The sequence below is a fragment of the Echeneis naucrates genome, chromosome 1 (assembly GCF_900963305.1).
Source record: "Echeneis naucrates chromosome 1, fEcheNa1.1, whole genome shotgun sequence".
In the NCBI taxonomy this organism is placed as follows: domain Eukaryota; kingdom Metazoa; phylum Chordata; class Actinopteri; order Carangiformes; family Echeneidae; genus Echeneis; species Echeneis naucrates.
The window spans coordinates 9,867,959-9,894,391 of record NC_042511.1 but is presented as its reverse complement, the minus strand read 5'-3'; the positions used below and the strand labels follow the sequence as shown (position 1 = coordinate 9,894,391).

The following is a 26,433-nucleotide window of genomic DNA, read 5'->3' as shown; positions in this document are numbered from 1 at the left end:
AATTATAGCACACGTATCCGCTTATTTAAGCTCCAGTCAAATACACAAAAAGTTACTCTTACACACAAAGGTCCTGTTCATGTGTCTCCCTGTTTGAAAGCAGCTCAGTAATCCTGGATCAGAGAGCACAAAGGGCCCCACAGTGCTGGTGATGTAAGCGCTGTGTCCAGTGCCCACTCCGTTGCTCTTTCCTCTCATCCAAATACTGTTTTGGGTGGTGAGGTGGGACAGAGAGGACCATCAACTTGAAGACTAAATTCCGACATACAAGCAGTGACGCTGGCGAGCTTATGGCAGGCTGCACTCTGTCTCAGGGGCTTGCTGCTGCTCATGGCCTGGGTCACAGTGGGAAGGAGAACAGTGTGGACCAGCTTGATGTAGAGGAATGTGGCTAAGCTGTGGTGAGTTGTGGATCAGCTCAGTGTGATCAGGCAAATATACTGAGGGACCTTTGCTACCTGTTACTCCATTTACTGAGCTTTATTCATGGAAGGCGACTGTGTCTCAGGTGAGTGTTGTTGGGTAAACATTTACCTAGTAAACGCCTCTGAGAGTGTGTGAAGTCACACTGGGTGTCAGATTGTTTGCTGTGAAAGTTCAAACTTGATGTTACTCTGTATGGATTGTGCAGGAAACAGGTTCGCCAGTCGCATGCTATCTGGATATTTTGACCAACACAGGCTTTGTCAGCTGTGCTGTGACAATAACCTCTGTGGAAATATCAGTGGCTTGTTGTGTTTACATCTGTAAACATTTTTGTGTCCACACCGACAGGTGAGGCACCCGTGGACTTGATGCAGGACTCCGATCACAGCATGGGGGTTCTGAACGCCCGTTTGAAGGGCTTTTTGAAGCAGGTGAACAGGCTCCAGGAGGCCAACTGGCAGCTGGAGGCTGAGATAGCCAACTGGAGCACAAGGATTGCCTCACATTCCCCAGACTGGTCCCAGCAGGAGCAGACTGTGAAGGATCTCCGTACCCAGGTCAGACGCACAGTTGGTTAAGTTGGTAGTGACCACGTAGATCATTATTATTATGGTTAGCAGAACCATTTAAAATACCTGGAAATATTGCCAGACAAAGGTACAATACAGATGCAGCACTCATGCTACAGATTTATTTCCACTCAGGCTTTATGATTATACTGCGACTACTCGGAGACCAGGAGCAGATGTCGATAATCAGAAAGTAATGACTGTCGTAAAAATAGGGACATGGCTGATTACTGGTGTCAATAACAGCTGCATGCAATATGTCAACAGTCTCAAATACAAGTTCACCTCAACACCAGGTAAGGCGATAGCTGTGGTGCCACCCTGGTTTGGGGACAAACGCTGCAGAGCTTCTGTCACTTTTAATCTGTAAAAACTACCATAGAGCAGTTTCTTCATAGCTGTGAAGTAGTTGATAGAGTTTGTTTCAAGGACTGATATACTATGACGGTGAGTAAACGCAGGTTTAAGTCTACCAGACATTGGTCTGCTGTTTATTCATACTGAAGCTCATTTGTCATCAACATAAAAGTTGAACGGAAATTTGCAAAACAAAACAAAGCTTGAGAACCCGTGAGGTAAGAGGCAATCCCTCACCAAGCAAACATGCTGCAGTGGATTAGAAACATATACGTGTGTAATTATGCCTGCATCAAGGCTAGAGAGACAAAGCAAGAATGACTGCCACCCACAGAAAAAATGAGAAACCCTTTATTACCGTAAAGGTTGTTCCGCTCAGTAGACCATTAACATGAATTGGTATGGCTGCTCACATGACTTGACTTGATGGTCTTTACATATGCCTGGCTTTACAGTCACTTTCTGCTCAAAGCAAACACCTGGCTTTTGTGATGACTTACTCGTTTCTCATAGCACTTCATGTCACTCAGATCCAGGGCTTGAAACATGAGCCTATGACAAGTACCAGCCCTGTCTGTTTCATTGTTCGTTGATCCAGCAAATGCCTTCTTGCTCATGTGTTGGGATTACTTAACAATTTCCTTCTCATGAACCGTTTTACGCTATCCTATGATGTGAAGTGCAAACAAAATAGTAATGATAATAGTAATCATCCTCTGAGACTTAAAATGGATGATCCTGTTAGTGTTTTGGCATTTCTCAAAAGTACTTACAAATGGGAAGATGTAAGCAAATTTCCACATAATCATGATGTAACATTTATGAGTTCTATGGATTATTCCCTGTTTGTGTTTCCCCTCTCTTTGGGTGTGTCTTGTTTTTACAGTGAAGTAAATTAGGGTGTGTTAAAATTTTCATACAGATAAAAGAGCCACATTTTTATGTGCGGAATTCAAAAGAAACTGTGGAGTTTTGCTTTTATTGTAATGATACAGCTAACAGTTGACATAAATACACAGTCTTTATTATTTTGAATATGTCGATGAAAGATGTGTAGGGTGTAGAGTGTGTGCCCTCTTAGCACTGCTCGTCCATATGAGCCCACAGGCCAGATGAGGAGAAGAAAGACAAGCAAGAGACAGACAGTTATAACAGTGAATTGTTTCTGCGACAGTGACAATCTTCTACAGCAAATTTACTGCTGCTTCTGGAACATCATGATCTACAAGACTCTCCAGAGGGCTTTTAATATCAGACGAGGGCTCTGAGAAATAAATAAAGAGCGTGTAGGCTCAGATTAGGTTCAGTAGGATTGAAGGTTCTTTCATGATGTTCACTTATAAATCCAGAGTAGTTGTGGTTGTAAATCAGCCTTTGGAAACTGAAATCAAGTTTCAAGTAAAAAGAAGATTTGTAATTAAAGAAAAGAAAACAGATTGTTGTTAAAAAAAAACAAGTGTGAAAAATTATATTAGCTGTGATTTTACAGAAAGAAAAAAAAAATGCTTGCTCTGGTTGTTTCTCCATTCAGGAGCCACACCCCAGAAAGAATTGGGCAGCTATGAAATTCTTCTAAGGAGAAAAATTTATGACAAGGTCAGGTTGACAGAGAATTTTGTATTAATCCTCAACTGCTAATTTGATCCGAAGATGAGAGAAAGAGAAGAGAAAAATACAGAGAGAAAGAGTTGGATTTAAGTTCGGATAACTTAAGACACACACGCACGCACATTCGCACATATTCACACACACCACTGTTGCACGGTTCTGACATACCTGGACCATGGACCATGGCTATGGGAGAAAGATTTCTCCAAGCTATTTTTGTCATTCATCCTCTGTTATGCTGACAACACTCAGTTATACACGCCAGTAAAAGCTGCAGTTTTTGGCACGATGGTTATCAGTCTTTGTGGGTTTCCATTTTAATGATCAATTCTGTTTGCTGTCCACATTCAGAGCTTTTAATGGAAATCTTAGTTCACAGAGAGTGACCTAACTAGATTAAGTCACCTGTGAGGAACCTGGGGGGTAATATTGGAAGCCAAATCAACGTTTTCAGCTAGTACAAAGTGTTGTTACCCCTCTTATTTATAGAACAAACGGAAGCCATCAAATGAATCTTGTATTAGCCTCCCAAAATTAGTATGTTAGATTTCAAATAGATTTTAAAGTTTTAATGCTGACTGTTAAGACCCAAACAGTCTCGCACTAAATTATATCTCAGGTTTAGAGTTGGTATGTCTACACCAAAGAACAGAAACACGTGGAAGGAGCCATGGTGTTCACCAAGGGTTGTAATGGAAGAGTGACTGGGCTTTTGCTGCCAAACTCTAGAACTCTTTCCTGAAATCGGACACTGTAAGTCATGAACTTATTTCATACATCGCTTCCTCACACACACCTGTTTGTGGCTGCAACAAGGTTTGATATGCGTTTGTTTTTTTGTTTTTTTTTTTTTGTATTGTTTTATGCTTGACTATTGTTTTTACATACTCCATTGCCTTTCTTTAGCTATTGTAAGATTTGTTAATTATCTTTAAATATCACAGTGATAGTGTTTTCATTTGGCGATGTAGAACATACGCTATAGAATATGCCGTTAATATGATGTAAATGAATCCTCAAAAATTAACAAAGCCTTTTTTGAGTTTGAGTTTTTCTGAAACCTACCACTCAGCTCAACTCAAAACGTTATCATGGAGAAGAGGTCAATTTGACTGCTGAAAAACTGCACGCTGCCTTTGCCCACCCCTCGATCTAATCTGGTGTGATTGTGGTGTATGTATTTCAGGTTGCTAAACTGCTGATGGAGAACGCCCAGCTGGCATTACAGTCTGACAGCATGAAGTCCAGAGCTGCTGCCATCCAGGCCAGGTCAGCTGTCTTTGGCTGGAGTTTTCCTGAAACTTCTAAAGCTGCTCTCCCTGACTTGATATAGTTTAGCCCTCATTGATTAGTTTTAGGCATGAGAACATATCTCATAAACATGCACTCATTCATGCAGTTTATGTCCAGATACAATGAGAACAACACAAAAGGTCCTGCATTTTAATTGGTAGCATTTAATACACGTCAGTAGAAAATGTGTGTGTGTCAATACTGAATATGCTACTAAGGCAAGCTGCAGGAAAACTATCCAAGATTTTCTGTTTTCATCCTACTGCAATGCCTTTTTATTCTTCTGTTATCTAACTCAGGCCAATTCCTGGTCCTCTGAGCCAACCTGCATATAAATCCAGGCCAGGCTTTGTGCCGCGTTGGCACTTTCACTTATGTATTGATGCGGAGTGACACGGAGCCACCCTCCCTCTCACCCACACTCTAAAAAACACGCACACACACACACACACACACACACACCCGTCTGCTGTCAGCCTTTAACCCATGAAGGGCACTGACAACACACCGGATCTGGAAATAAATACACCTGTTCTATTTATAGCTTTACCTGATGCAACTCCTGACCAGCTGAGTGTGTCTGTGAAAGTCTGGATTGTACCAATGACACATTGAGGGTGATGCCAGGTTCTTTTTACCTGTAATCACACAGCCTCGTAGTCAGTCCAGGTCAGCGTTCGCTCATTAGCTATTGTCAGAATTTCCTTCAGATTAAGTTAAAACTGAGTTTTGGCATAACTTGGGAATTTATCACTTTAAATGAATGTATCCCCCTCCATATGCCAGTTTTGATCATACTATATTACCTCTCTGTACTCTGTACTGTTTTGTGTTGTAGGTGGAAGACAGAAGAGCACAACACCCATCTTCTGGAGCAACAGGTGGTTTTGCTCAGGGAGTCAAAGAGGAAGGCGGATCAGAACAGCATGATGCTGCAGGCTGACTTTCACCGTTCTATGACAGAGCTGCAAAGGATGCACCAGGAGTTTGAGGTCATTAAATGTGCTGCAAATGCTGGTTATGCAATATTTTTCTTTGATTTAGTCTTTTTTCTTTCTCTCAGCTCATCTGTATGCCTGTTTTACTGTGCCATCTTTTGATCCTCATAATAGAGGTGTGGAGGATAAGGTTGGGAAAAAATTAATGAAATAGACAGACTGAGGTGTTGGTGGCTCATGCTGGAGCATCAGTGGATGTATGTGGGATGCCATTTAGAGGCCTTGAGTTTATAATTTGGCCGTCCCCATGTGAATTTTTGAACTGGAAGAAACTATGTTTAGAGGGGCATATTGGAATCGGCTTCTTTGCTCTATCAAGATTGTCAGGCAGATGTGTCCATGTAGCCACGTCACAATGTATACCCTGCATTTACTTTCCACTAAATGGCACCAGAATTTATTCAATATTATACATATTTATTATTTATTTCTTGTCTTATTGAAGAAGACTTGAAACTAAACACTGAGATCATAATGGAGAGACAACGAGTCCATAAAACAATAATAACATGATGTGTAAATTATATGCTGTGTATTAAATCAGATCGGGCCACACGGCAGTGGAATGGTTAGCATGTCTGTAGGTCTGAGTGTGAGTGTGTGTGGTTGTGTGTCTCTGTCTGTCTCTGTGTGTTGGCCCTGTGATGGACTGGTGACCTGTCCAGGGCGTACCCCGCCTTCACCCCATGTGAGCTGGGATTGGATCTGGGTTTCCCTGTGACCCAGAAACGGGAAAGAAGATGAATGAATGAATAAATCTGACACTTAAGTATACTCATGCAGGATTGTATGCTCACAGAAAACTCAATAATAAGTAATAGGTTTGAACAAATTTATGTTTAATTCAATTTATGTTTGTAAAACATGACTGTGATTGTCATTCACAAATTGAGTGCTTTGCCTGCTTGAAAATGAACATTTGAACTTCATGTAACATTGGTGCATTGCCTGCCATTGGTGTCAAACTGTGGTGCTTCCAGTTCACTGCTTTTACAAGCTGAAAATGAACGGGTGGTGATCCCTCCACTTCATAGCCAAGATGGTTCTTTCTGGGGATGAGTAGTGTTCCCCATTTTACACTCTGTGAATGGTCTGGGTACCCATAATGCACTGCACTGCAAGTCATTTTTTGTGTGTTAGTGTGTGTGCACCAGTGTTACAACATTTCCTGATACCTCTCATTAGTCTTAGCTCATCTTTTTCTCCTGTATCCTGCCTTCTTTCCACTTTCTCTTAATTTTGTAGTTTCTGCTGAGTAATACCCCCCATACCCCCCCACGCCTCCTTTTTTCCTGCTTATTTCACATGGTATCAGACACGTACACGGATGTTTTTTAAAAATGTCTTTTTGTCTTTCCTCTGCATTGCGTTAACTGTCTCCTTGCAACCTTCCACACACACACACACATACAAAGATAGACACATTTCCCTTTTCCTACTTTCTATCTGTTCACCCATACTGTAGATTTACAAACTAATTTTCTATCTCTCTGTCTTGTTTCCTTATGTATTCCTCTCCCTTTATATCATTGACAACCTTTCTCTCTTTCCCTCTCTCTCTCTCCTGTCTGTCTTCTTCTCTGTCCGCCTCCCTCCCCCTCTTGTTCCTTCTGGTTGGCTGTTTACAGGCAGCCCAGGCTCTGCAGCTGCAGCGGGCCGAGTCCTGTGATGTCCTGTTAGCAACAACCAGAGTAGCAGCAGGAGGGGAGGAGGAGGATGGCACAGGGATGGAGCTCACCCAGCTCCTCGATCGAATCAGAGCGCAGTGCGACCATAACAGACTTCCCGGCCCTGCTGAGAGACACCACAGTCTGGCCTCAGTCTCAAATCCATCTCCTGGCTTGGTTGGGCCTGGCTGCTCTGGAGCAGCAGCAGCAGCAGCAGCAGCAGCATCATCCAGAGCTCACAGGAGAGCTCTCAGTGAGGTATGTATCTCCTTCTGCAGCTTAACTTATGTTTTTATCTTTTCATCTCTCATGTTGTCCTGGCTGATTGCCAGACAGACACACCCTCAAAACCTGCTCCGAGCGCTCCCCAAGGCAAGGCAGACAAATCTTTATGCTTGACTGGAGTTAAATGCTTATTTGGGTGCTTGTGGACTGTGGTGAAAGGCTATAAGCTTAGGACACATCAGCCTCACCCGTCTGTCTCTGTATGTAAATATCTGTATATACTCTCTTGCAGGTTTTTGCATGACTTTGCGTGTTTGCCTTCTCGCGCTTATTTAAATATTGCTACATTCAGTACTATACACTATCACAGTGACAGGTTACATTTACAGTGTGCTATCAGTTACTACTTTGTGTCAATAATTGCTGATCTCCATTAAATATTCATGAATTACAACCTGAGCATTCACATCTATCTTGTAGATTTTTTTATTGGTCATCTGACAACAGCAGATGACGTAGGAGCTTTTCTATTGTTATTTTAATCAACTGTTCAATCAGTCTCTGTGCCTTTTATTGTCCCAAGATTTCTGTGCCACAGTACAATGACTTTGGTCTGACAGTGACAATAAAGTGCTTGGCCAAAGGGCTGCAAGCAAACCACAGTGCCAAATCAGAGCAGGTTTTATAAGATGCTGTTGTTTACATCAGACCCACTCCATCTGTCACACTAAATCAGCCGTTATATGCTGCAGTCAAAAGCCTGCATGAGGTTCATAATTATTTAAGTAAGATTAACTATCTTTTTGTTTAAAGATAGATTAACATGTTGCTATATATTATACTGTTTAACCATTATACAGGGAAAGCCTATGCTCCCCCTGAGGAGTTCTTTCCTTCATGAGCTGGCAAAATCAGGGAACAGTGAAGAATGAGAGGCATCAGACATGGCCCATTATTTACAATGACATTGAAGCGCTTTTCAATTTTAAAGCTGGCGCTTTACATTACAAGCAGACAAAAGTCATACATTACATTCAGCAAAATCTATTGTGCATCCCTGAAGTGTAACAAGCATTTTTGTTGCTTTGAAACTGTTGAAATCATGTTTTAAATCTTTTATATCCTGCATGGTTGACACTCATGTTTGCTAGCTTCTTCCACACTGACTTTATACAGGCATCACAGTATTTCTTTTCTTCCTAAAATGTCTAGCAGGACAGATTAGTGTGAGAGCAAACTATGAAATGTGTGGTGAAAATCTCCACAGCATACCTTGACATTTCTCAGTTAAATTAAATTAAATCTATATAATGGCATATAAGAGTAACTTCGAATGAGGACTGCCAGCAAAGTATGTACCAATGTGTCAACACCAGTCATTTGTCAAAGTCAGACAAATGATATTTGAAATGTAATCTGAGATAGATTAAGTAGAGGCTTCTTCTGCTGTTAAAGCTCTGTTAAAATAACAGTTTGAACAGTTTCATTGCTTGACTGCGTTTGAAACAGGATAAGGATAAATGTGTGAAAGGCTGTGCAGCTGTATAGTCTGTTGACATGGCTTGGCACAGCTGTGTGTACACACAGGCCTGCATGTCTGCTCCATTGTCTATTTACTTTAACTGAAGCGCACACTATCAACAGCTCAGCACCTGAGGCTGTCTCTCTTCTGACTGCCAGCTGGAAAGAAAAAACTATTATCCATAAGGTGTGTGACTGTGCTTTAGGTGGTTGCGTGAGCTTTTCATCATCAGGACTGGTACAGACAAGTTAATATATATGAAATAGAAGAGACTAGAATAACAGAGAATAAATCGATTATTAAACAGAAAAGCCTTGTGCTGTGTTTGCTGTTGAATAGAAGTTAAAATGAATGAAAGAGTACAGTATGAGTTTGGCTGAGATGGTAGCAGTACTGTTGGTGCTTCAGTTCTTCAGAATCAGAATCAGATCCCTGGAGAGAAATTCTCCTGTTTGGTGGCTTATCATCTAATAGTTAAGGAGTTGTAGTCTGATGGCAGTAAAAATGTATGATTTTCTGTATCATTTCGTCCTGTATCATGGATGGATAAACTGTGGTTTCTCTCATCCATTAGGCCATTAGGGTGTTATGAAGTGGCTGGTCTGAGTATTTTACGATGGTCTTTGCCTTCCTTTGTGTGCATCGCACCACAATCCACCACAATCCTCAGTCAGTCCAGTGTAGTTCCAATCACAGATTTTGTCAGGCCGCCTTAAGCTGCCTCCCCAGCAGACTGGGCCATAGAACAGAATACTTCCCACCACAGACTGGTAAAACATCTGCAGCATCTTTCTGCAGATGTCTAAGGATCTGAGCCCCCTTAAGAGAAGAGGTGGCTCTGCTCCTTTCTCTAGAGTAAGTCCTACTGCACTCCTAGATATTTGTATTTCCACTCCATGAATGTTCACTGGCGACATTCAGGAATCCACTATCCCTGATGGCACTTGTGATTTATAAAAGGTTTTTAGAGGTCTGCAGGAGAACCAGGTTGTTATCTGACCTTGCTTAGTGGAGGTAAGGCAGTTGCCCTGTAGGCCTCTGACATTGGAATAAAGCAGAAGGAGAGGGAAACATGAATGGTGTGTCCAGATATTACTATGATTGCAACAGGATGTTTCGTTTTTTTCTACACCTTTTAAAATCTGATCTCCCTCATTTCTCCCAGGAGGAGGCAGCATGGGCTCAGGTGAGCCTTGGTGGTGCTGCCCTGAGGGAGGCGCGGGCCGAATTAGCTGAGGCCAGGAAGCAGTGGCACTCCCTGCAGGTGGAGATTGAGACCCTGCATGCCTTGGTAAGAAAAAATGCATCACTACCACAAAGTCCAACTCCCAAATATCACAGTGTTTATGTAACCTTACATTTTATTTAATTTTACAAGATAATTTGAAGAGACAAACAAAATAGGACACATTTGAATCCTAGATGCAAAGTCACAAGATCATCAAAGTCATTAACAGTCCATCCAGAGAGGAGCATGAATGTCCAAATTTCATTCTTAGCCACTAATGTCAGCCACACAGTGGTGTCAGCAGATCAATGAAGAGAGGATTCCTTTGAATGTAACTTGAATATCAATAGAGATACTGATTTTGGACAAAACAGGTAGAGAGCTTGACAGATATCAATGTCTAGAACCTGGCTGACTAAAAACCCACAACGGAACGATCTCTATGTAAAAAATAAACATGATATGAATTAGTGCATATGAAGTGTTTCTTGAACACACGTGGTTGAAGCTTTACGGCAGCATTTCACATCCACTAACATAGATTTTAACTGTTGAAGGCAGAGAGGGATTGGCTTCATCTGCATAATCGTTATTCCAACATTAGCATTACTGGTTTCTTCACTGTCCCTTCAATCTGGTATTATTTAAAAGCATAAATGTAACTTTCCAGTCATGAGGCTAATAATTTCTGGTCTCTCCCTGCCCAGGAGAAAGGCCTGGAGAGCTCCTTGCAGAACACCCAGCGTATGTACTCCAGCCAGCTGCAGGACCTTTCCCAGGTGATTGTCAGGCTGGAGAGCGAGCTGGAGCAGGTGAGGGATGGTCTGGTCACTCAGCGCCAGCGCCATAGCCAGCTCCTCAACACCAAGATGAGGCTGGAGCGAGAGATTGCCACTTATCGGCGTCTGCTGGAGCGTGAAGAGGGCAGGTGAGGGCAAGAGGCAGATGAAGGAAGGAAAACATTTAGAGGAACCAGGAAGATGCCCTCAACTGAATATTTTGGTTTCTCTGTGAACAAGGAAATCTTTTTTTTTTTGTTGGACACGGTTTCCATAAACACTTTCAGATACTTTTGAATATTGAGTATACATGAGTAAGACAGCAATTTATTAGAATGCATAAACTAAGTCTGCAAACATTTTTCACAAATAATTTATTACAGATTTTATCTGTGTTAAAAATGAAAATCCAAGATGATTACAATTAAGGCAGAGCAAGTTTGTGGCGTAGTAACAGTGAAGTTACTAGATATAGTTTGAACACACTTTCTCATTCAAATGAAGAGGGAAGTTTGTCCAAACTTTTGACTGGTAGTCTGTATATATTATATATATTTAATGGAAAGCATAATCAATTAATTAAGAGGAGCCAATAAAGTCTCTGCCGGTAAATCAAATCTTAAAAATCCAGCTCTGTCTGTGATTAAACACAATGATAGAAAACAGGCAGTCTGTCAGCATCAACAGTTTTATTAGAGGGTGTTCCATTCTTTTCTCCGGGCCTTTAATTATCCTCAGATGTGATTTGGATCACGCAAAAACTTCTGACATGGACCTCTATTGCAATTACATACCTTTGCTTTGTGTCAAGATTATGACTGAAATTTTATAGTTTGAGGAAGGTAATTTTGTTTAATGACTTCTGCAAGGGGTAACAGGGTGAGTGATGCGCAGCGTTTTATTTTTGTCCTTTCTTTCGATTGCAGGAGCTTTTCATTGGTAGACTTTGACTGATGTTATTGATGCAAGGAGAAACAGGACTGGGCAATTTTTATTGTTCGTTCATATTTGAGAAGGGTGGTGACTGAGTGGGTTGCAAGCGGAGGCTCAAAAGGCTGTGTGACAATTAGAAGAAAGAGAAGGGACCATCTTCATACAGGGAAAAAGAATCCTTCTTTCTGAAGCCTCTCTGAAGGTTTCTGAATTACGTATGGCTACAAATTAACCAAATAAAAGGCATAAAGAATGACACTGATGATGACAAAGCTAATATTTTTGCCTAGTTGACCCTCTGACACCATATTAAGACTCGTTTGTGCTTATACTTTTTCATTCATTCATCTTCAACCGCTTATCCGTTTCTGGGTGGACTATTGCAGCTCACATTGGGCGAGGGCGGGGTCACCCTGGACAGGGTCCATCACAGGGCTTGCTTATACTTAGCAAAATTTTGAGATAACTAAGTACCTACAGCGTCGCTTCCAGTTCCATGAATCTGTTCTCGTGTTTTGATGCTAACATGCTCACAGCGGCAATACATACATGCTAATGTTTAACAACCATAAGCTGTTAACCCTACAAGTTATCGCCAGTATCTGATTCTTAGAATTTAAACGAAATTTCAGCTGAGGCTAATGGGATGACCTTCAGTTTATGGATATGATATATTTTTTTGTGTTGTTTCTTATTTGAGGAATCGATCCCTGTTCTGTTTTTTTCTCAAGTGTTCCACTGATCAACAGGTTGCAGGGAAAAGTGCTTGGTTAAAGAAAAAAAATCCTATTTTCAGCCTTTCGTGTGTGAAATTCACTCGCATTTTTCAAACTTCAACTTTACACACAGATACATTTTGGTAAAATGTGCTGAATGTAAGCACTATTGGTCTTCCTACATGACGGCTTACATTTTAGAAACAACAGCACAGTCTTCCAATAAGCAAATGATGGAAGTATTTCAAGAATAACGAATAAGTCAACTTAACTTAAACTTAAACGACTTCTTTCACTTTTTAAATACACATGAAACAACAACAAAAGAGAAGAGTGCATGAATGCAAAATAATATAAATGCATAGAAAGTAGGAAGAAAGGGCAAGTAGACTCACCAGGCCTTCGGGGTCCTGTCCATGCAGTCCACAACCCAAATGACGGTGTGGAGGACCTTGACCAGCACCAGGGTGCAGATTCTGAAGCCTATGTCACACACTGTTGCTGGGGTAGCAAAGTTGGGGATGTAAACAGCAACCTAGATGAAACAAGATTTCTTGGAGGGGATGTTTTTCAATTAATTAGTTGTAGCTCTTTCCTGCCTCCTGCTAATTACACCATCCATGCTGTTCATGGATGGCGTAGTTGAGAAAGATTAAAAGCAGACTCTCTCAGGGCTGTCCGTCTTGGGGGCATTCCTGACTTGCCCTAGCCAACATAATTGGGTATGGATGATTGCTGACAGTGCTCTTGCTTTTTCAGCACACACCTTTGTAATTCCTTTGGTGCTTTGCAGACATCCTTCGAGGACTGTTTGGTTTACCTTGATGTGGTAGGTGTGGGTGGTCCAAGCTTGGTGTACAATTATCATTTGAAGTTGGAGATTCATCCTTAGGAAGATCTTCAAGCATAGGTTACCAAAGTTCAATTTGGCTGGGTTCACAGTCGAGGATGTAATGCTTTGAGATGATACTGTTCAAGCATTTTTTCTTTTTATTTTGATTATTTATTTTTTTGACTTCCTAGAAGATCTTGTTCAGCAGTGTAGACTGGCCTAACGACTGGTCCACACCTCTATAACGTTCTCATTGTCAGCTTGTTGGTTAAGGAGTCTTCTTTTTTTTCTTGATTATTTCAATGATAAGTAAACTGCGGTCAATTCAGCTGATTGCTGACGATTTAGAAAAACACATAAAGGAAAGGAACTGCCAACAGAATTCAGAGATGGGATTTTGTCAAGGCGCATGTGTCGGAAAGTATGAAAAATCTAACCATGTAATTTATCGGTGATTTGTCAGTAATTCTGACATGGCATAGGTTTAGGGCAACCAGAATGCTGCATAGAACTGGCCAAGCATACTAATTGGGAGCACATGTGTGGCGATGTGGAGAAGGACATTTATTGCAGCATTTCAACTAATTGGGGAGTTTTGGCAACCCTCCCAATCAAACAAAGCCAAAGTCTGTAGTTTACAAGAACCCAAAGAACTCTACAACTGTGAGAAACAGTCTGGTCTGATCTAATAACTGCGTCTTGGCATCCTGTCTGGTAAAAACCAGGCCCAGCTCTTTAGCAACCCAATGCCATCCCAAAGCTGAACCATGGAGCTGGTAGTATTAATCTATTGGAGTGTTTTACAATGAGAGAAATGAGGAGACTGGTCAAGGCTGTGGTAATTATGAACATACATAAGACCTAAGACATAAAACCTTGTTCAGGGCTCTCAGACCTCACACTAGGCTAAACGCTCAGCTTCCTACAGGACAATGAACTGATAAGGGAACCAAGACAAAAGAGTGACTCTGACACAAGCCCATGAATATTCTTGAGTGCCCCAGCCAGAACTGGACCACTCAAAATGTGAAAAAGGTGAAGAGATCTAAATTCTTTCGGAAAGTGTTGTGGTCATACGCTTTAGGCCTGATTGCCTGAAATGCCTTCCTTCTCTCTGCAGGTACATGGGTCGTGATGGACAGCCAATGGGTCTGCGACCCTGGAGATCTGCTGTGGTAGAGCTGAGGGAGAACGGACTGGAGAACGGCTTCAGTGACCCTGCTGTCACCCCTGATGAACCAAAGTCTGAGCCTCTGCCTGAAATACCCTCAATTCTTCAAGCAGATAATGGAATAAGGAAAAGCATACTGCATAGACAGCAAAGCCTTGTGATATTCACAGGTAAAGCACAAACATGATGAAATGTGCATATTACTGCAGCTCCATCTTGTTATTATTTATTACTTTAGTCCTTTTTTTTTTAATGTCTTCCTACAGAACCAGAGCAAGATACAGGCTTGCCAATCTCCACTGTGAAGACTCAGGAGATTCTTCAGGGCAATGTTGTGCAGGAAAGTGCAGAGGGTCACGGCACCATAGAGTGAGTATTGATCTGTGTGCCCCTGGTGGACTAGTCAGCACCTGAAACAGCCCACAGTTTTACATTACCCAGACAAATGCCACTTTACCTTCCAAACACCAAAGTCTCTCTTGGGTAGAATGTGCACAAGCCGTAACATCTCAGCTACAACCCCTCAGGCTTTGATTGACTAAGCTTTTTATTGACTCATTTGTTCATAATGACACAGGCATCTGTGCTCTCCCCGCCCCAGCGACGTCTGGTCTTTGCAGACAACATGTACAAATTCTTTTACATGTCGAACAAGACACAAAGAATAAAACGTTTAGTTGGCTCTTCAGTTTCCCATGAGCAATTCATTACCTTGGGAGTTTTCCTTTCTTGAATTGCTCGTGTTTGATGTGGACTCAGCCCGCTTGTGGTAATGTCTCTTGGGTGTGGCACCTGTCATTGTTGGAATTCTTTGTTTGTGCTTCAGGTGATAACCAGTCATGCGCAAGTCCCACATGTACACTTGCATAATGCCAAGGGAGAGTTCCAAACAGGCAAGCACGCAAACTAACTGCCAGTCCAGTGGCGTGTGTGAATTGATGGTGATTTTCTGAACTTTGGTTCACAAATGATTACAATTGTTAGCTGGCGTCAGGCATAGCATGGTGTTGAGGAGTTTTTTTAAGGGGGCCTCTTGCACATTTTTTCTTTGTTGCAGCACCTGATTAATTATATAGCTCAGCTGTTAAAGGTTAGATTATTTGGTATTGTGTTTTGGCTGTGATTAGCATGTAGCAAAAGTCACTCGCTGGACAAAAAAGTTACCTCATCTGTTTATTCCCAAAGTCATTCGCCATTCTACAAAATCAACCCGATGTCTTGCAGGTCATGTCATAAATTAGCTAGAAGTATGACTTAAAGTGAATATTAATATACTGCAGGCCCTTAACTACAAATTAGGCACCTTGTGGCATGTGACATGGGTTAAGCTATAGTAATTCAAACTGAAATTTCAGCAGCAATCAGTTCTCCCCTGCCGCCCCCTGCTGTCTGTCAGCTGTGAATTCAGCTGCACGCATCACCCTCAGTGGTTGTATAATCATTGTATAATGGTTGTATAAAAGTAAATGATTATTTACTTTTTTGTCATGCCATTGCTGTAGTCAATTCCAGGTGGGATTACAGGATACACAATGCAATAAAAAGAATATAAGGCCTTCTGATGGTTGTTATCAACTAAGCACTCGGGTGTAGCCTCTGCATATAACTGAATAATAGAAAACATGTCTTGAAACCTGATTTAATATCAATGCATTGATCAAATTATCCAATGATTATCCATGACTTTCACCATGTATCATGATCATCTTTCATTTCTGATCTGTGTCTTGTCAGGACGGAAAAGATTGACAAGGTGATAAAGCAATGGGAAGGCTCCTTCTTCAGGGGGAATCCGAAACTGCGGAAGAAGTCAGTGTCACTGCGCTTTGACCTGCACATGGCTGCGGCAGATGAAGGGTGTGCGCAGACTAAACAGGACAGCCTCCCTGATGTGGAGGTGCGTCTCATCATGAAGAGATCTCGCAGCATCCCATCTATCACACAGTAACTCTGTCACCAGCTGATCAGAGTCGGCGTGGGTTTGCGGCTCTTTGGGGTAATGCGGATGACGCTGACGTTATAGAAATAGCATCTGTGTTGTTCACATCTGGGATATTGCCATCTGATGCCATCCATGCTTAATATGAATTTCATATTTTAACCTTCACTGAACTCTGGATCAGAACTGATGACTGAAACAAAGATTTCTTTCATCAAATCTTGACCTTGGCAGGATAAGCATTACCCATAAGGCTTTTGTGCTGAACTAATGGGGTCATTTTTATAGCATCAGACAGCCACTTCAGATTTACCTTATGTACATTCATTACTTTACAGATTATAACTGTTCAGTATGCATTACATACATTTCTGTGTCACTATTGTAGAGGAAAAGTGTCTCTCAGCACTGGCACTATTTCAGTATGAGCCCACTGGACAAAAGATATTATCCTGACCACCTAACTCTGCCTATCTGCAGCATTTCATTTTGATTAGCACACTGCAGCAAGCTTTGTGCAAAGGTAGATGGTGATAACAGGAAGTGTAGAGTTATGAACTGCTGTGGATTTTTAAATAGATTTTCTTTAAGGGACTGTGTGGAAATTATTAGGTGGAGGAGGGCTCAGAACATTATAATTGAATGTTTTCTCTCTAGAGAGCGGGTGATTTGTCACAGTTTCCCCTTTATTTTATATCTTAGCAAAAGGCGGAAGTACAGTAAAATAGCAATTATCAAGTAAAAGAATAAGTACAATTTGGAGATTAGAATTTGCTATGTTTGCTATGATTCCACTCCTGTACCGGAAAATTGGAAAAGCTGTATTCACTTACAGAGAAACATAAATCCACTGTGCAGTAATTTGCATGCAGTTACTTTTTTTTACACAATCGATCCAACCCCAATTTATTACTGTTCATTAAAACAGAAGTTATTTTCCTATGAGGTAAGCTGGGACCCTCTGCTTCAGGTAATGTCCCATCCCCTCCACTCTGACACACAGTATGGAGGTCAACTTTTTGCAGTTTGGCATGCGGAATATTAGAAAGCAATACAATTCAGCAACGTTGTAGTACAACGAACAAGGAGAGGTCCAATGAAAATATGAACAGGGAGCGCATCACACTCTTGAGCACCCTCCTGTCAGGCAATTTTTTGTCATACAATCCCTAAATGCTTGCATTGCAGATACTTGCAGCACTTAAAAGAACATCAGCACTGGGAGGATATTGGAGTTTGTGTACTTTGGAGGTCTGTGTCATTGTGGTTGATTCTCTACATAGAACCCCCCCCCCAAAAAAAAAAAAAATGCTCACTGTGATCTTAATGGCAGTGAGGCCCATAACACTCAGTGTCTCAGAGAATTTAGATTCCCTGTCTTAACCAGAGGAGGGCAGTATTTGTAAATAGTTAACACTGCAGTGTCTTGGGTTGTGTAACACATGCTATCTGTTACACCTTAGATTAAATGTTTTTATGCTGAAGTTTTGAGTTGGCACCAAAGATATGAAATAAGAAATGGACCATTGTCATTGCATTTGGGTGCCACAGAATATGTTGAAGATATTTAAAATATATATATATATATTATCTATGCAGTTCTGTGCTTGATTTTGCTTTGCTTCATGAAGCACACTCTTCATTTTGGGAGCTCTATAACTTCAAAATGAAGCATTATGCGTTTCTCTTACAATATATCATTTAAAATAAAAAAGAAATATGTGCAAACTGTCGTGTTGTTTATCAAATGTTCAACATCGTAATCTCCATGTGACTTACAAGAAGACACAGTGGCTTCATTTGTTTGAAGAGAAGAGAAACTTTGATGTTCAGGTGAAAACAAAAGAACTTTGTCACACATTCACCACATACAGAGAGCCCAGCATTCCTGTCTCAGACATAAGCATTTGTAAGCTCACATACACATAGATTTAGCACTTCAATGTTTCATTTTTAATAGTAACAATAAAAAAAAAAAAAAAAAAGTCATTCATAAATTGAAAGAAATTGTTTACAGTGCAGTAAAATAAATACATTCTGAAATGTCCAGCATGAGTTTATGCAAACTTGTTTTGAAATGACAGGACATAGTAGGATTTCAGTTGCTTTTCTTCAAGTCTATTGAAAGAGCCTTTAAATTCGCTCATTCAGTTTTTCATAGCATCAGCCTGAGTATATTTTACATCTCTAAATACATAAGAATCATGTGACATTAGGAAATAAGATAAAACCCTGCTGTAGCATGCGCTTCTTGCGTTGTTATTTTGCCTGTCCTGCCTGTGTATCTTCACACAGTGACATTTGTCTCTTCAACTTGACCTTTATCATCTGAGCATCTAATTTAGCTGGTGCTTTAACGCTATGAAGCAGATAACTTGTTCATTGTGACAGCAGCATGAACAAGACTCTCAGCAGCCTTTTGAAGTTACTGGAAGACGTATAACATAGACAGACCCAGTTGTCTCAACTCGTGCGTGTTTAAAGTTTGTCTATGGCATTCTGAATAACCTCAATGACTTTGTTGCAAGGCTGCAGTGAGTCATACTCTGCAAAGACATGACATACATTCTCCATGCCAGCATCCACACCTTTTGCCACAAAACCAAACATCCTATTGGGACAAAGAAATGACAGATTAGTTTTAATGAAAACAAATTACACAAGCACAAGAAACATTATTTTAATATTTAAACATTAGAATGAATTGCATTCAACAAAATATCATTTTCAGATAATGTGAATTGTTCAAATTTACCTTGCGCCAAAACTGCAACCTTTCACCCACCTGTAAATATAAAACATTTACAACAACTTGAAATAATCTCTTTAATGATGAATATTGCATTAAATTGCACAATGCAAGCTCTTCGCCCACAGGTGTTAGCATGAAAGAGACTGTTGCCGCAGACACCGCCACATGGCATGATTTCAAGCATATCACTTGAAAGACAAAGAATGAATCCATTTTATTTTAAAACATGCTATTTTATATACTCACAATCGCTTGTCTGGATCTTCACCACTGTAGCTTATCAGGTGAGCAGGGTAATGGCGTCTGAAGAAAAGTCTGGGCAGAATGAACGTGAGATAAAAATGCTCAGTGTTCACAAACTTTTGTGCACCAACACCCAAAACCACAAATCACCGCCACCATGATTTCATTGGGTACTCTAATTAAAAAATCACAGCAGTGTGTCAAACAGGATGTCTCTTTTCTTACTTCCTGTTGATATCTGTCAGTGTTACACCCTTCACAGACACCTTCAGGTTCACTACAGTCGATGTGAATGAACCCGGGGCCTTCTGAAGTGTTGAGGACACAGCCTTCTGCACTGCGCAAGGGCCCGTCAGCATTTCAGTGGGGACAGCATTCAGGTAAATGAAATTGCAAGCTACGAAAAAAGACAAGCATTGTTGTAGTTTTAGAAAAAAACGTTGAAGGCAGACACACACACATACTTACTTACTTGCTTACATACTTACTGGTCATGGCTTAGCTCAGACATAACTATTAGATTTTAAAAGTATTATCATTGTTGTTGTTGTTGTGGTTATTATTAATGTTAGTAAGTCTTAAGGGTGAATCAATGTGTGCATCATAGCCATCTGGGAAATGTAGTGAGGTGAAAGACAACAACTGCAACAGTCTAACTGACCCTTGTATTGCCCAATATCCTCATTCAGGACTTTGTGGAACTGTGTTAAACTGTGTTAAACTGAACTTAATCAGCGAGTTCAAACTAAGCTTTAACACATGGCAGCGAAATAATGGGACATCAGAAAATAAAGAATTTTATATTGTTTAAAGCCATAATTACTATACTACTAGTACTACTACTACTAAAATTATTATTATTATCATTCATTTATCTGTTTCCAGGCCAGGGTCACCCTGGCCAGGTCACCTGTTCATCACAGGGCCAACACACAGAGTAAAATAGAAACCAACAACCACTCACACTCACACTCAGACCTACAGACAATTTAGTCACCAATTAACCCAAACATGATGTCTTTGGACGGTGGGGGGAAACCCATGCAGGCACAGGAAGAACAGGTAATCTCCTCACAGAAAGGCCCAGGCTGGGCACTGAACTCATGAACCACTGCTACCCTATCATCATTATTATTATTGTTGTTGTTGTTATTTTTCCACTGATACAAGCCGCTTATTTTTCCTGTTTTCTCTCTGTTTTAGTGGCACTTGGTAAACACTGTATAATTTTGCATGATAGGAAATCAAATACAGATAAACAAGAATTTGCCTGTCTCACCTGTTTTATTCCTGTTCTCTGCTGCTGGTTTGTCATTCGCCCTCTCCTCAGCTGCGCTCTGATCTGTGAGGACAAACAAGAGATTGAGAAATGAGCTTCTCATTTTTCCTCCTTCACACACACACACACGCACACATAAATATTTGTCGGGCAATTAAGGTTTACTTACCTTGGGAGTGGAGTAGTAATTTGCACGGTAAAGCATAGGCTGAGATAGTGTGCTGGTATACCAGTGCTGAGAGACTGCCTATAAAAAGTCATACACGTGGTTAAACACAAACTCCATGTCATATTCTGTAGCATGAGGGCAGACAAATAGTTAAATATCACACTATTACTTTAAAATCAAAACACTACGACGTAAGAGTAGTCCATTTTCAAAAACTGTGTGTGGTCATTTTTAGCTTTGATTGTTGTCTGAACCTTTGCCATGGGGATATTTTTGAAATCAGTACAGGTACAGTAAAGATAATATAAACACACAAATTACATCAGTGCACGTGTCTCACACACCCACGGGGGTTGATGAAGACCATGACAATGCTGTGTGGGGGTGAGAACACACCCTGCAAACTCATGCTTCAAAGTAAGATATTGGAGCCGAGCACTGATTCCCACCCATACGGCAAAAAGCCAGACATGGCTGATTCAGTTCTGATGTGGCCAACAAGGCCAAACCAGGATGTATAGTCATAATGTGTCACTTACTGACTTAATGAATTTTCAAAGAAAATTAACCTCTTCATCAGCTGTAAGGTGTGGGTGAATTTTGGGATACTTACCAAAGTATGGCTCCTGTGAGGAGCCTTTGATGCGAACACCTTTGGCTGATGATTCAATAAGGAAGTGTCTCACAACATCTGAACTGTTCTCTCCTGTTTGTATAAAATGTTAAATGTCAGGAAGGTTTTGTACAGACAGTCAGCTTTTGATGCATAAAACTCAAATGGTATACAGGCACTGACAGCAATTCCATATGGATAATACTTCATGATTTTTCTTTTCTAAAGTGCCATGCTCACTAGGGAACGACACCAAGCTGTTAACACGGCAATCTTCAAATTTAAAAGAAACAGTTTGAGAAGATATGGACAAAATAAGATGCTCATGTCTAACATGTATTACATGCCCATGTATTATGGGCTGCGCACACTAAAATGGCCTGACTGCTAGCACGCTACTTGCATGTGTTTCATGTTATGCATTCACCGCAAAAAAGTTTACAAATAAAATCTGCAAATGATGTAAGCCACAAAATAGTTTGGTGAGCTCGGTCCATTTTCTTCTTCTCAGAATGGTTATGGTGCCATAAACAGTTGGTTTTCTTATGTGTTTACACAGGGCATACTGTGGGCGGAAAAAATAACAGCACTGTCTCCTGCCTCGCCACAGATCAGTGGATGTCGTCAGACATGCCCGTACACGTCAGCAGAGTCGGGTAAGCAATTCCCTGTGTCGTTTGGCTCTCTGCTATAGACATATAATGACAGGAGCACGGTGCTACACTGTGATCTCTTCATCTGTGTAGGTGTGGCATTCAGGGCTTTGTCTTTGTTGGATGCGACCAGACATCGCTGTGGCTTTTTACCTGGGTCGGCTGCAGGAGCGAAGTTGCTGGCCGTTTGGTCCACCTTCATGGCCAGACCGAAACTGCCTCTGTAGGAGGTGCTGTCTCTGACCACAAATGCTCCTGCTTCCTTGTCCTTCACCAGGGCTTCAGCTACAATGAATGAAAAAGCACAGGAAATGCTCACAGACGGTTCATGCTGTGTGTATTTTACTGTATCTGTACTTCAGAAAAATCTCAGCCTCACCTTCAGCCCTGTTCATATGAGGCCGGAACCAAAATTTTGACGTATCCATGACAAACTTCATGGATGGCTGACTGCCATTGAAATGGGCCTGGAAACCTGAACGGCAATCATAATATGACACTGTGGTCAAAAAATTGGTTTAAACGGTGGTAGGTGACATCTAATCGACCTGCTTTGACACCTGTGACTCACTGTGGGAAGCTGTTCTTGCGTTGGACACAGGGACGGACTGTATCAGATCAATTTGTGGGCCATGTGAATGAAACTGTAGATCTTGCTCGGGTGCACCGTTGACTAGAAGTACAGGAATATCCGTCAAAGACCCAGAGAGTGAGGCTGGGCTGCTGTGCCCTCCTCTGCCCTGAAGCTCCTGCAGATTTTCTCGCCTGGTAAGCAACAACTTGTCTGGACTCTGCCTGTTATCATATGGCCTCATTCCAGACACATCGCTGCAGCAGCCAGGCATGCTGGGAAAAATTGCCTCTGGAGAGTCATCTTCACTGGTCAAAGAAAGGTTGCTAAAATGGAAGGACAAAGAAAAATATTGGAAGCTGTGATAGTTATATTTGCATAATTGCTACATTTATACACAATTCTTGTGGTTAGGATTAATAATAAACATTTCTCTGAAATAACACAGTTGACTTAGATTTAAAAAAAGATGACACCATATTACCGCGCCGCAACACAACCAAATACCACCAAGTCCATCAGGGAATTGACCTTTTTACAATTTCATGTATATACAAGATGTATGTTAGAGTGAATATTAAGAGCTGGCCTTGCTTTAAAGGGAAGCTGTACCTGCCGAGGATGTAGCTGGTATCTGAACAGGTTGACATGGAGAGCAGTGAGGTGGCACTGTTTCTGTTGGGGTGTGTCAGTTGCAGGGACCCTTGGGAATAGGTTGCCTCGTGCTTTGGTGAGAGATTTCGTCGGGGTGCACTTCCAAATGGCAGTGGAGGCAGAGAGGTCGAAGGGGAGCTGGAAATTCCTTGCACAATGTGGCCCCCGAAGTTGAGAGCGCCGTGTACTGGGATCGGTATACTGGGTGACGTCGAAGGAAGAATGGTGGGTGAGGAGCTGGAAGAACATCCTCTCGGAACCAACATGCAGTCGGGAACGTCTTCATCTGAGTCAGCTGAGGACAGAGGGGACCGTGTGAAGAAAAACAACAGAAGCAAAAAAATGTGGGCAATGTGGTGAAAGATGTGAACCCGATGCACTCAGTAAAAACAATAATAAAACCTACATGCCCCATGATTTCTTTCACTTCACGCTTTGGTTTTCTGTTAGCAAAATTGAGTTGTTTTCAATATGTAAATACAGACATGCATATTTCATGCAGGTACCTGCCTGCCTTGGTCAGGCCATGCCTTCAAAACTAAGTAGTTGAAATTGTGTATTTTTGCTCTTGTGCAGATAGCAAATTACCCCGAGGAGTCTCAGCTTGTTCCTGTGTGTCTTTGTGTTGATGGAGCATTGAGTTTACACCCTCAGGAATTACCATGTAGCTTGCGGTCAGAATATGAGCAAGACGTGCACTTTTCTGCATCCTGCGTTATGTAATAATGTAATAATAACTAATGCTCAAGCAGAAATAGAAAATCTATCATTTTCTAAATAATCACTGTGGGGAGTGCAACAGGAAAGGAGCAGTCATCAAAACTGAATCTCTTTTGCTGTTTAGCTTTATGTCTGGCTTGGTTTCATTCAAATTCGAAGGTATTTCCACAGAATGTGGTACAAACATATGACTAAACAGTTTTCAAGAAATCCATTCAAATGCTTTGTTGACTCTTGCGCACACCTTCTGATTAGAGCAGGGCTCTGTGACGGGACTCAGTACCCGTCCCTCATGTATGACTTCTTGAGCTTCACTCAGTCTGCAGCCCTCCATGTGGAGGGTGTGGTACGAGTCTGGGCAGTAATCCCAGAACAGCCGAGGTGGTGCAACTATCCTATGATTAAAAAAAACTATCACAAAAAAGGGTGGGTAAATTTCCAAAGCCCCAGGCTATGTGTACTGTTAGGTTTACAATGGTTACTATGCTTACTGAACTCTGTGTCACACCTCTGTTGGTGCAGCCTGTCCTAAGTTACACTTTGTTGAAGCTTTTGTGTGTAAGTTTGAGTTAGAAAATAGAGAGAATTGAAATTCTAAGTGGCTTCAGGATCACACAGTACCTGATGGAGGCCTGATGCATGAGGGACTTTTGTTGACTGGAATGGGTTCAAATGATGGATCCAGTTCCAGGATGAGCTGGTTGAGATTATCCAAGGAAATGTCAAGATCGGGGTCGTCATGGTTACCACTGGGCTTTGTGAGACAGGGGTGTTGATTGACTGTCTCCTGCGACTGATCCAGGCGGATAGTTTGACCCACTCGTAGAACATGATTGGGTATGATATGGGACATCTCTGTAGCTGTAGGCATCATGTTAGGAGAGCTCACAATCCTATACCAGGAGCAGAGGTATAAAGGTGAGTTAGACTTTCCCCACTGAAACAACAGTTTTGATTTTGTCTTTTTTACAAAACAGACACATCATGTTTTTTCCGCCGTATGCTGATATTCTTACGAAAATGGAAGTCTCAAGTTTTCATTGTTACATCTGGTGATGAAATCAAAACAACTTACGTGCAGACTTATGTATATTCTTTTTTTTATTAGCATTATAGTGTCATATTTGTCACCTTGATTTGAACTTTGACTCCAGTTATAAATAAGCCGAAGGTGTCCCATGCATTTTTTTCAATCCATGTGTAAAAGTACTTGTTGAGTCATACATTCAATGCTCCTATCAGCATGAGTAGCTGTTAAGGAAGGGTGTGTGATATCAGGGATGATCTGCCTATGCTGTGTCTCCCCCTGAGTGTTACAGACGAGGCGTGGTGGTCAATTAGTCACTCAGGTGTCTGATGGTTACCATAACTACACGAGTGTTTTCCTACAACAGCAATACTTTAGCAGTGAACACTGTACTTTCAAATTTCCTCTGGAAAATTCTGATCATTAATCGATTAAGTTTTTATTTTGAACAGCACCTACTATGTTTGACACAGCTTCATCTTATATTAATATAATAATAATAATAACAATAACAATAATAATAATAATAATAATAATAATAATAATAATAATAATAATAATAATAATAATAATGTGACATATATAAGTGACATTTGCATAATGTATCTTTCCAGTTGTCCAGTAATTTTCATCATATTGTAGGTAAACATCCAGCTCATGTGGATCATAATAATTTGTTTTAGCAGAACTTTTTAAGCAAGACCTATCATCTGCTACAGAGAGAAGGATAAAACTGACTTCATTGATAATGAAATAAAATAAAATAAATAAAATATAAATATATAAATAAAATTAAATACTGTTGATGTGTTGGAAAAAAAACTCTTGCACATATCATAAATGAGGTAAAATAAAATCTAAAGAAAACAAATCAAAACATCTTCTTACCTCGCTTTCTTCTGGATTCTCAAGATTGGTAAAGGATTCTGCTCACTTTCAAGGCTGTTCACTCTTTTACTTGGAAATCTCGTGTGTCATGTTTTTATTAATGAAATCCCAACCCTTTTCCTGGTGAGCCAATCAGCAGCAAGGATCACTGGTCCCAATGACTCCAAATGATGATGTCATCTGAGCAGTGCAGAGTTTATAGCCGGAGGGGGAGTTTATTTCTTTGACAGTGAAATCACATGAGAAAACAGAGCATGAACTATTATTCAGTGATCCAAAAGAAGTAGCATGGTTATTTTTGATGGTTTCAAACACCACGACAGACTTCATCCAAAAAAAAAAAAAAAAAAAAAATAGCAATTGAAAGTATTTGATGGCCTTTTCCCTTGATCAAGTTTGATTTTGCTGATGATTTGCTGATGATTTTCACAGGTGCATGCCATGCCTGTTATATTTTTAAAGCGTGGAAATACATCGCGTTGACTTGAATTTGGGTACGTGATTTTTTGGAAATATCTGTTGTGATGCCCCTGTGATGCCTCGGTCTGTGTTGTTGGGTATTGTAGCGATCCCTCATCCCGTCGTTGTGAATGAGTAATTT

The 26,433-nt window shown here is 40.9% G+C and overlaps 3 protein-coding genes across 8 annotated transcripts in view; 2 read left to right on the top strand and 1 right to left on the bottom strand.

The window, feature by feature from the left end:
- Positions 1-114: 114 nt before the first annotated feature.
- Positions 115-17,572, top strand: krt222 (keratin 222). Of its 3 annotated transcripts, none has more exons than XM_029501478.1 (10): positions 115-401; positions 775-983; positions 4,147-4,229; positions 5,092-5,245; positions 6,880-7,176; positions 9,831-9,956; positions 10,601-10,821; positions 14,274-14,494; positions 14,591-14,693; positions 16,059-17,572. In XM_029501478.1, the coding sequence occupies exons 1-10, from the start codon at positions 386-388 to the stop codon at positions 16,270-16,272; spliced, it is 1,644 nt and encodes a 547-aa protein (XP_029357338.1). In that variant the 5' UTR covers positions 115-385; the 3' UTR covers positions 16,273-17,572. The 3 variants fall into 3 exon arrangements, with proteins under 3 accessions (XP_029357338.1, XP_029357330.1, XP_029357347.1); XM_029501470.1 differs by lacking the exon at positions 115-401 and adding an exon at positions 446-508; XM_029501487.1 differs by lacking the exon at positions 115-401 and adding an exon at positions 634-638.
- Positions 17,573-18,051: 479 nt separating this feature from the next.
- LOC115043199 (tensin-4) lies at positions 18,052-25,884 on the bottom strand. Its single transcript, XM_029501456.1, has 13 exons — positions 25,833-25,884; positions 24,539-24,810; positions 23,156-23,492; positions 22,544-22,869; positions 22,352-22,447; positions 22,126-22,257; positions 21,320-21,412; positions 20,707-20,784; positions 20,538-20,600; positions 19,484-19,655; positions 19,262-19,330; positions 19,019-19,048; positions 18,052-18,874 (listed from the first exon to the last, which is right to left on the bottom strand). Exons 2-13 carry the CDS (start codon positions 24,789-24,791, stop codon positions 18,742-18,744), a joined length of 1,782 nt encoding a protein of 593 aa, XP_029357316.1. The 5' UTR covers positions 24,792-24,810; positions 25,833-25,884; the 3' UTR covers positions 18,052-18,741.
- Positions 19,528-26,433, top strand: part of LOC115043224 (zinc finger protein Aiolos-like) — a 50,368-nt gene continuing 43,462 nt past the window's right edge. For all 4 annotated transcript variants that reach the window (XM_029501506.1, XM_029501523.1, XM_029501514.1 and 1 more), the window contains exons 1-2: positions 19,528-19,638; positions 21,879-21,975. The gene's annotated coding sequence lies outside the window, so the exon portion shown is untranslated. The remainder of the gene's footprint in view (positions 19,639-21,878; positions 21,976-26,433) is intronic.

Bases quoted from the DNA above. Each gene is read 5' to 3' on its own strand.
- krt222 (XM_029501470.1), top strand. From the start codon at position 487: ATGGAAGGCGACTGTGTCTCAG. The intron at 509-774 runs GTGAGTGTTGTT...CCACACCGACAG, and splicing joins GGAAGGCGACTGTGTCTCAG to GTGAGGCACCCGTGGACTTG. The intron at 7,177-9,830 runs GTATGTATCTCC...CATTTCTCCCAG, and splicing joins ACAGGAGAGCTCTCAGTGAG to GAGGAGGCAGCATGGGCTCA.
- LOC115043199 (XM_029501456.1), bottom strand. From the start codon at position 24,791: ATGATGCCTACAGCTACAGAGATGTCCCATATCATACCCAATCATGTT. The intron at 21,413-22,125 runs GTAAAAAGCCAC...TTATACAAACAG, and splicing joins CGCTCCTGCAGCCGACCCAG to GAGAGAACAGTTCAGATGTT. The intron at 19,331-19,483 runs GTAAGAAAAGAG...CATTCTGCCCAG, and splicing joins CTGACAGATATCAACAGGAA to ACTTTTCTTCAGACGCCATT.